This window comes from Typha latifolia, chromosome 13, assembly GCF_019914945.1.
Source record: "Typha latifolia isolate L0001 chromosome 13, TyphaL0001v2, whole genome shotgun sequence".
In the NCBI taxonomy this organism is placed as follows: Eukaryota; Viridiplantae; Streptophyta; class Magnoliopsida; order Poales; family Typhaceae; genus Typha; species Typha latifolia.
In genome coordinates this window covers 4,873,633-4,883,982 of record NC_133098.1, presented here as the reverse complement: position 1 = coordinate 4,883,982, position 10,350 = coordinate 4,873,633, and the positions used below count along the sequence as shown (strand labels likewise).

The 10,350-nt window shown below is 35.6% G+C and overlaps 1 protein-coding gene across 1 annotated transcript; it reads left to right on the top strand.

Annotated features, from left to right (window-relative positions):
• Positions 1 to 3,860: 3,860 nt before the first annotated feature.
• On the top strand, positions 3,861 to 10,121 carry LOC140799618 (pyrophosphate-energized vacuolar membrane proton pump-like). The gene is made up of 8 exons (XM_073153999.1): positions 3,861 to 4,291; positions 6,797 to 7,371; positions 7,546 to 7,922; positions 7,988 to 8,074; positions 8,255 to 8,585; positions 8,954 to 9,364; positions 9,450 to 9,509; positions 9,639 to 10,121. Exons 1-8 carry the CDS (start codon positions 4,048 to 4,050, stop codon positions 9,843 to 9,845), a joined length of 2,292 nt encoding a protein of 763 aa, XP_073010100.1. The 5' UTR covers positions 3,861 to 4,047; the 3' UTR covers positions 9,846 to 10,121.
• The last annotated feature ends 229 nt before the right edge of the window (positions 10,122 to 10,350 follow it).

The window sequence follows — 10,350 nt, the reverse complement described above, 5'->3', positions numbered from 1 at the left end:
TGATCTAACTTGACACATTGTGGATGTTGATAGTGTGTTTTCTTGTATGTAAAATAGCAATTTGCAAAGAGGAAGGAAGATATAGTACAGGAAGTTGCACTCTTCTTTCATATATTATTATGCTTTCCTACCTATTCTGAGTCGAGCTGAGCTGAAGCCTAAATGAGTCGTAAACACAATCAAGCATATCTTGAGTTTAAGTTTGAATTGATTCAAAGCTTGATTGACATTTGTCTTTTGAGTTTTATTGTATCGAGTCTGGGTGGCTATGCTAGGGTTGAAATTAATTCCGAGCCGAAGCTAATGAATCAAGCTTTGTTCTTTTTACGAATGAGTCTAGCCTGATTGAGCCAACTTAACTCAGACCAACATCACAATCCTCAAATCTCTTTACCAAGCTGAAAGTCCAAATGGATAAGAGACCACCAATCTCTATTCCCCCTTTGGTTTTGTTCTTGGTCTTCCTCTTTTACCAGGGTTTATTTGTTGCTTTCATTTGCTCTTTTCACTTGCATCTTGTTGTGCTATCATGGTATCATCAATGATGTAGATGGACAAATACCATGTTTTATTTAAAGATGCATCCAATTTTGCTTCTTCTACAATGGACTGAGATAATGTTTCATGGGGTATTTGATTACCATCTAACTTTGTTTAGTTGTTTTCTCTTGTCAAGCCACCTTTGAGGTTTATTGCCCAATATCTATAAATTGATTGAGATTTGACATTTATGCTAATAATTTGAGACAAAAATAAGAGAAAGTTAATATATATATATATATATATATAGAGAGAGAGAGAGAGAGAGAGAGAGAGAGAGAGAGTATTTAGAATACTTCTTTGTTACAATGAACTTGATCTAAACTGCACTTTTAATCAAAATGGATGTATATACACATCTATAAATTAGAGTTTTCCTCTTTCACTTTATAGCATAAATTTATTTAATGAATATCTACACATGTTTTCATGTAAACACTCTCATCTTTTTTTTAACTATGTAAAATTCTTTTATCGTAAAAGAAAATTATTTTACTTTTAATTTAGAAACAAAAAGAAAGATAAAAAAAAAAGTTGACGATAAGATGCTCATCCGATGTTTTCCATTAATACTTGTTAACAATAAGTAAATAAGATGGCCTATATAAAAATTTTAATTCAAGGATGTAACTCAGAAGGTCTAAGCGAAATTATTTTTTATAATTATTTAAAAAATATCAAATATAAAACATGCATGGCCCTCTCCACCCCCAAACATTATAAACCTCAAACCTCTCATCATCTATTTCTTGGATTTGAGGGATAACAAGGATTGGTACCACCACAAGGGCCAGAACCAAACAAAAGAAGTACTTCACCTGCAACCCTTGACCACCCATACCAAATCCCACCTATCCATCCCATTCACTCTCCTCCCATCACTCCCTTCCCTTCAATCAAAATATAAACTTAATAAGAGAGAGAGAGAGAGAGAGAGAGAGTCCAAGATTTGTTTGTTTGTTTGCAAGCACCTTGCAAATAAATATCTAACTAAGCAACCATATTTTGTTATGATTAAGATTTCCAATAGGTTTTTTTTTGCTTGGATCTTTGTTTGGTTGATTGAATCTTCTAAGCCTTCTCTTATGCTATCAATATCATTGTATCATTGTGTTCTTATTAGTGTTTTTTTTATTATTTTTTTAGATGGTTTTCAATGACATTAGTATTTTTCTTTTTATACAGAGAAATTTGCATTCGACACCTTGCCTATTAATAAAATTATAATTTTTTTTTCTATAATTTAGCGAATTTGTATAGAAAATTCTATGCGGTTAGATTTGTTAACTAAAATTAACTAAACGTCTAGATTAAGTTAACAATACGAAGAAAATTATAAAAATATTCTCACCCAAGTTATACTTACTCAACCTATACTAAGGGTATTTTAATTATTTAAAAATAAAATTCTCTAATTAATAAAATATTCTGACTGTGTTAGTTCAAATCTAACTCGGGATATTTTCTGGGCGTATTCGCTATATTATAATGCAAATTTTCCTTTTATTTTATAATTTTATGAGATTTGAGGAACTTAAATGCAAAATACTTTATGCCTTTGGGTAAAAGAATAAGCATAATTTTATTCTGGTACAGTGAGAGATATACAAGTGTAGTATCCAAGCTACACTTTTTTTAATGCCTCCTTTTCTCTGTCTTCTTTTCTACCTAATATTTTATATTTACTAAATAAAATCTAATTATTATTTTGCACTTAAAAATATCACTTCAATCAATTATTATTTTAATTATTCTCTACCTTTTTATCTTCTCTTTAATCTATTATTTTATTTACATTCAAACACTATATTAACCTAAATCGATTTAAACTAACTTATTTAAAATTCAGAAATGAGTTAGAAAGGCAAACTTGCTAATGCCAAAATCCATGACATCTAACATTATATTATAATAGTTATTATGGATAATTATATTTAGCCACTCTAAACTATCTCAATTTTTTACATATATTCTCTAAAGTTTTTTATTATTTATATACATTCCTCGAGCAAAGAAAAATATTCATATAGACTCCTAAACTAATATATAATCTTTACACGTATTCTTTGAACTAAGAAAGAAAAATGTGAAAAAAAAAGTAACTATTTACGACTCTCTATATTAAATTATTTTAGTTTAAGGGGTGTAAACGGTAAAATGAGTGCTAAGGTAATAGTTTTGGAGGTTTAAATAGAATTATTTATAATAAAAAAAACTCGGATGGACTATCTGAACTAAAAAGATATTTAGGACAGGGGCCAACGTGATTAAAAAAGTTTCAGGGGGCTAAATAAAATTAACCCTAATTATTACACGTAGCCTTACTTTTTGTAACTTCCAATTATACCCCGAAGCTAAAAGGGAAATATTCTCACTTGACGGAATAAAGGATAAGAAATCCGACATAGCGTTATCCTCTCCCGGATAGGGAAGGTGAGGCACGCCACTCGATGAGCATCTCCCTCACGCCACCCACGTCAGCCCTAATATCCTTAACCCCGCCCCCCCCCCCCCCCCCCATCACCACCGTCCATTACCACTCCTGACGATCTCCACCGTCAGCATTGCGTCGTTATTTATCGAGCCATTTCCCTCTCTGGACATTTATCCGAACTCGGCCCGTAATTTATTCGCCTCGCTTTTACCAACTTATCCGCTCCGCCACCGGCTACTCCTGCGGATCAGTTCCCTTTAACGTATCCCTCTGATCTTCACCAATCAAGACGCGACACGTAAAACGCTTTAAGCGTGGGATTAACGCCAGCTCACGTGTCGCATATTCCTTCTTTTCGAGCCGATTTGACTCTTTTAACATTTAAGCCCTTCACCTTTTTTTTTTCATTTTGAAGTCCAAGCCCTTCGTCTTAATCGTTATTTGCAAAAAGTTTAATTTAAAACTTAAAAAAGATGGATTAAATAAATAAACTTTACACCATGCACTTTAGTCTTTAGGCCAAAGTTACTTTTCCTTATAAATACAAGCATATTAAATAAAAATGGCAGATAACTTAAATAATTTTATTTTTATTAAATAAATATATATCTGGATAAAAAGTTTAGAATGACTTAGGTGGTACAAAACAGAAATTTCAAAAAGATAAAATAAATTTTATTTCAAAATAATTTTATAAATTAAAAAGCATAAATATCATTAACTTTTAAATAAAAAATTTGAAAAGTTTTAAGGAGATATAATATACAAAATAAAGTGACGATAGTTAAGGGTGTTTAACGTAATTTTACTTAAAAGACTGAAAGGTGTAAAGTGTAATAAGCAAACAATATGTTGAGCTAAATGTAAATTTCGCTATCATTTATTTACACCTCTTCTCTCTCTCTCTCTCTCTTTCTTTCTACTGTTAAAAGAGTGAGTCCGAGGAAGTGAAGAGTTACTCTATATAAAGCGAGAAGCATCGGGAAGGGGAGAAGCGAATTCCTCCAAACCCTCGTTTCTCCATCTCTCCTTCGCCGTCAAGGATTTGGTGGGAGTTCTTGCCGGATCCGGCAATGGGAGAGGGAATTCTAACGGATCTCCTGACGGAGATATTGATCCCGGCGGCCGCCGTCGTCGGGATCGTCTTCGCGCTCGTCCAGTGGCTTCTGGTGTCGCGGGTCAAGGTCTCGCCTGAGCCGTCGAGCTCAGGCGGCAGCAAGAATGACTACACCGACTACCTCATCGAGGAGGAGGAAGGGCTCAACGACCACAACGTCGTCCTCAAGTGCGCCGACATCCAGACCGCCATCTCCGAAGGTGATTAGATCTGTGGAATGGCTGCTTTCCTTGGATCCTTTGGATAAAACGAGTAAAGATGCGATTTTTTGGGAAAAGATTTGATTTTTTATCTGTTTCCTTCTGTTAAGAAGCTTGAGCTATATGCTTTTGGTACCTGGGGTTTTTATTTTTTCGTTCTTCAAGTGTTATCGGATTTCAGAAGGGAAATTAAATATGTTATTTGTAGATCTGGGATAGTGGCTTACTTTTTATGGTCGTACTTTTATTTCTAGAAGAGGATTAATTTGTCTTTGATGACTTAAAGTTGCTGCATTTGGGTCCCCACATTTCCTTTTCTTTTTTAATTTTAGATTTGCTATGAAGTCATGTAGTGTGACTCTCGATTATCCTATGTATCTTTTAGATCTATTTTTTATGCAGTATATTGCAGCTTCTGTTGACATTTTTTTATGACAATATGATAATATTATAGTTGCAAAGGATTGTTCCTTATAGCTACAAACTGAAAGGTTTTATTGTAGTCAAGTAAACTTCAGTGAGGCTTTTATTTATCCGTCCTACTTGAAAAGATTTTAAGGAATCCGGTGCTTGAAAAAACTTTTGAGGAGTTGTTTTGAGTAAACAAATTGAGTTGATTGAAGTAATCAAATTGCTTTAGCCATTTGATTTGTTGCTTTTGAGCGAATTGGAAGCATTTTCCTATGTTGTATGATGGTGTCGCTTGCATCAGATCGTTTGCAGGCAAGCTATATTATCAGATTTTCTTTTACCTCCTCCTGGATTCGTTTTCTTATAACATTGTACTTTTTTCCTATGTCCTTACGAGTAAAAATCTGATGGGAAATTACACTTTACCCATATGGATTGGCTCCATTGCACGAAATCTACAATAAAATCCTATCTATTTTCAACTTAAGTATTTAAGGCCCTTAGATCTTAACTAAAATGGAATAATTTGTTTTCCTTCATATTCGATTAAGGTCGAATTTAAAGATCTTCTTATAAATAAATTTATAGAGGATTAGATAAATTTTTTAATATATCTAAAATAATATCTAGTAGATTTTGAATAACAAAGATATAATATTAAAATTTATCATTGAAAATACAGAAACTTTTGTACAATGGAGTCAAATCACATTGTGGTAACGTGAAATTAACCCAAATCTGTTAATTTCATTTCTCGTTTTGTCTGATATTATATTGCTTTGCTCTATTTAATAGTTGGATATTTGTGTACATCTTTCTTTGGAACTTGTGTAGCACATGAATAATGATGATTGACATATTGATTTTTTTTTAATTAAAAGTTTTCTGGTTGTTTTAGTTTATCAGCTCTGACAAGGCTGATGGGATTTCCTGCTTTGGTTGCAGAATTATTTGGCATTGACCGTGGTGGCATTAATGTTGTTTATACTAAGTATATTTCTTTTATGTCATTTCTTATGAACCCTGCTATTAAACTAGTCAAATGTGATATGTGACAAGGACTGTCAATTTAGCTTGGTGTTCACGAGCAATTTGAGTTTGTGGCTATCACTATTTTCTTCGAGATGAACTTGTTCATTTAGGAACAGGCTGAAAATGAGCTAAAATGTGAGCTCGAAATGTAAAATGAGCCAAACACGAGCAAGGTTGAGTTTGTTTCGTGTTAGGCTTGTTATCATTCGACTAAGTTCGTAATAAAATATCACATATATGTAGATATCATACAAATATTATATTTATATATTTCTATTAAGTTGAAAAGATTACACATGTACTTATGCATATATATATACATATATAAATATGTGTGTGTGTGTGTTGTATATAATTCTCTATATAATAGTTTTATGTTCAAATCTTTTTTGATACTTTCAGCCTTGCTATTATTAATTTTTAAACAAATTAGTATACTAAAAAGGTGGTCAAAACTGAACTCATAAGAGAACTACAAACTAGCTCATAAGCCACATAAGCAAACTCCTCAACAATTGATGAGCTTTTGAGTATGAACAAGCACCTTGACTACAAACGAGGTGTTTGAAATATATCAGCAGAACACCAGCTAGCAAATTTTCACTTGATTGTCATCTTGATTGGAGATAGTATTAATTAAATTATTAATATTAAGTTCCAACTAAGCTTATGCAATGCCTTGGTTCCCACTTCTTAATAGCCCTGCTTGTAACCATATGTGCGGTGCTACTTTTGCATATGTTTTTGTTAACAAGATATGAGCTTTGCTCGAGATGCATTGTTTTAACTTTTTTAGATAGTGTGGACATGTTTGATAGAGGATAGATGCTATTTCAATTGTATTGACAAAGGAGGAAGAGGACCAAAGGACAGAGAAGTAGTAAAAAAAAGGCATGAACATTTGGCTTGATGAAGAGATGAATGGGGGAAAGAAAAATCCTAGCTGGTCCCAAATAGCTGGGACTAACTGTATTATTTTTTAAAAGAAATGTAGTTAGCATTAGTAAGGGTCACAGTCAATTGATAGAAAAGATACCTTACAATCGGTTTCTCTTATAACAGGAGCAACTTCTTTCCTTTTCACTGAATATCAGTATGTTGGAATCTTCATGCTTGCTTTTGCTGTCCTGATCTTCCTCTTCCTTGGCTCTGTGGAGGGCTTCAGCACAAAGAGTCAGCCCTGCACCTTCAGCAAGGATAAGTATTGCAAATCTGCGCTTGCCAATGCCATTTTTAGCACTGTATCTTTCTTGCTTGGTGCAATCACCTCCTTGGTCTCTGGCTTCCTTGGGATGAAAATTGCCACATATGCTAATGCAAGGACAACCTTGGAGGCAAGGAAGGGTGTTGGAAGAGCTTTTATTGTTGCATTCCGTTCTGGTGCAGTGATTGGCTTTTTGCTGGCAGCAAATGGACTTTTGGTGCTTTACATTGCCATTAACTTATTCAAGTTATACTATGGTGATGATTGGGAAGGTCTCTTTGAGGCTATTACTGGTTATGGCCTTGGTGGATCTTCTATGGCTCTTTTTGGCAGAGTAGGAGGAGGTATCTACACAAAGGCTGCTGATGTTGGTGCTGATCTTGTGGGTAAGGTTGAGAGGAACATTCCTGAAGATGATCCTAGAAATCCAGCTGTAAGTTTTTAATTTTCAGCAGTAAGATAGCATAGCTTTTATGACCTCTTGTATATGTCTGATTTATGATCTGCAATCTTAATTTCATGAAGCTAAGTGATGTCATATAATTCATTTGTTTATAAGATCATCAATTTGGGATTCCTGTTTAAGTTTAAAAAAAATGTCTCTCAGGTGATTGCTGATAATGTTGGGGACAATGTTGGGGATATTGCTGGAATGGGGTCAGACCTTTTTGGTTCCTATGCTGAATCTTCTTGCGCTGCCCTTGTTGTTGCATCTATTTCCTCTTTTGGGATCAACCATGATTTTACTGCCATGTGCTACCCCCTACTTATCAGCTCCATGGGAATCATTGCATGTTTGATTACCACACTCTTTGCAACTGAATTTGAAATAAAGGAAGTGAAACAGATAGAACCAAAATTGAAGTGGCAGCTCATATACTCGACCATTTTTATGACTATTGGTATTGCAATTGTTAGCTGGCTAGCACTCCCATATGAGTTCACTATCTTCAATTTTGGAACCCAGAAACAAGTAGCTAGCTGGTGAGTGTTTTGCTTTAGATCTTTGAGGTTTTGATGGCATCTAATTTACTGACTGGAATTTGCAGGCAATTGTTCCTCTGTGTTGCAATTGGTTTATGGGCTGGTCTAGTTATTGGTTTTGTCACAGAATATTATACCAGCAATGCATACAGGTAAGCGACCAATTTATACGACATGACAGGATATGCTCAAGATTTTCTTTTTATCTTATCAAATCATAATACTTTACTTTATACTTTTGGATTATAATTCACTGGGTCCTTTGTTCGAAACAGTTGAGCTGGTATCTGTCTTAACAATACCTCATCTTTTTTTTTTTTTTTTTTGTTCAGTCCTGTGCAAGATGTTGCTGACTCCTGCAGAACAGGTGCTGCAACTAATGTTATATTCGGCCTTGCTTTGGGATACAAATCTGTTATCATCCCAATTTTTGCTATTGCTGTCAGCATATTTGTCAGTTTCAGTTTTGCTGCCATGTATGGCATAGCGGTTGCTGCTCTTGGCATGTTGAGCACAATAGCCACTGGTCTGGCCATTGATGCTTATGGCCCAATAAGTGACAATGCTGGAGGCATTGCTGAGATGGCTGGGATGAGCCACAGAATTCGTGAGAGAACTGATGCACTGGATTCTGCAGGCAACACTACTGCTGCAATTGGAAAGGTATGATGGGTCATATTTGCTTTTCATTTTCTTCTCTTTTCTCTGATTTTAAATATGCAGTTTTTGTATGATTTGAATCCTGCAAAAGTGAAGTCTGGTCGTTCTGAAGTTTTCTTGTTAGGATCGCTCATAACATGTGAACTTTCTTTCTCTTGACAATAATTCTGAATAGTTACTGAATTTCACAACAAATGGTTGAAATAATAACTAGGTGGTATTCTTTCTCTTGTACTCTTCAATTAAATATATGAAGTAATTGCTCTTTCTGGATTTTATGTTCTATGTAGTACTCAGCATATTCCACTCACTGTTTCTCTACTCTCAAATTATTTGCGAGTTCTCTCTTATTTACCCTGCTTCTTTTTCAGGGTTTCGCCATTGGTTCTGCTGCCCTGGTCTCCCTTGCTCTCTTTGGTGCTTTTGTGAGTCGGGCTGCCATTGCAACTGTTGATGTTCTCACACCGAAAGTCTTCATCGGTTTGATTGTTGGTGCAATGCTCCCTTACTGGTTCTCAGCCATGACAATGAAAAGTGTTGGGAGTGCTGCTCTAAAGATGGTAGAGGAAGTGCGAAGACAGTTCAACACCATTCCTGGTCTGATGGAGGGAACTGCTAAACCTGACTACGCCGCCTGTGTCAAGATCTCTACAGATGCCTCGATCAGGGAGATGATCCCCCCTGGTGCTTTGGTTATGCTCACACCCCTCATTGTTGGAACATTATTTGGTGTAGAGACACTTTCAGGCATTCTTGCTGGCTCTCTTGTCTCCGGAGTTCAGGTTTGAATGCAACTTTGGCTTTTTTTTCAGTTTCAAGAGGATAGCTTTTCGGTAAATTTATGATTTTCTTTTCTCAATTCCCCAGATTGCTATCTCTGCATCCAACACTGGCGGCGCATGGGATAATGCAAAGAAGTATATTGAGGTAATGTTTTACTATCTTAAGATTTCAAGTAGAAGAATAATTTACATTTCCTAATCACTTCCTTGAGCTCATAATTCTTAGAACCTCCCAAAAGGACTGCACCATTAAGTTGTGTATTCTGATGGTCAGGCTGGGGCTTCCGAGCATGCTAGGACTCTCGGCCCAAAGGGATCGGAACCCCACAAGGCCGCTGTGATCGGTGACACCATCGGGGATCCGCTGAAGGACACATCTGGCCCATCACTTAACATCCTTATCAAGCTCATGGCAGTCGAATCTCTTGTGTTCGCGCCGTTCTTTGCCACTCATGGAGGCCTTCTCTTCAAGATCTTCTAATAAGAATAGGGAACTGCGAGACCACCTCGCCCCTTCATCATATCATATGACCATCTCCATCGTACCCTCTTTTGTTTTAAATTTATCCTATTTCTTTCTTGATATTTCCAATTTGTAGTGTCGTGTAGTTGATGCCGGATGCCCATACACAGGCATTGGGCTAGAAAATTTTACTTGTTTTTGATGGTTGATGAGCAACATGTTTGATGTTGACGGTTATGATTAACCTTGGTAGAAGGATAAAGTTTTCTGATAATATCATGGTGGTCTGCAAAACTAACGAGTTCTTCACTGTTGAGATGCACAACTGAGGTTTCTTCTTAACCTTGGTTTTGTTCTTTATTGTTTCATCTTGAGTAGTATCTGTCTGCAGGCATTGCATATGAATGAAATGAAACAAGTTTCAGGAGATTCTCATTCATATTACCCAGGGTATATAACCTCTTAACCCTTGGAGGCTATTGCTGTGATTCGGAGTCTACTACATTTTTACTTCCTACAGTGT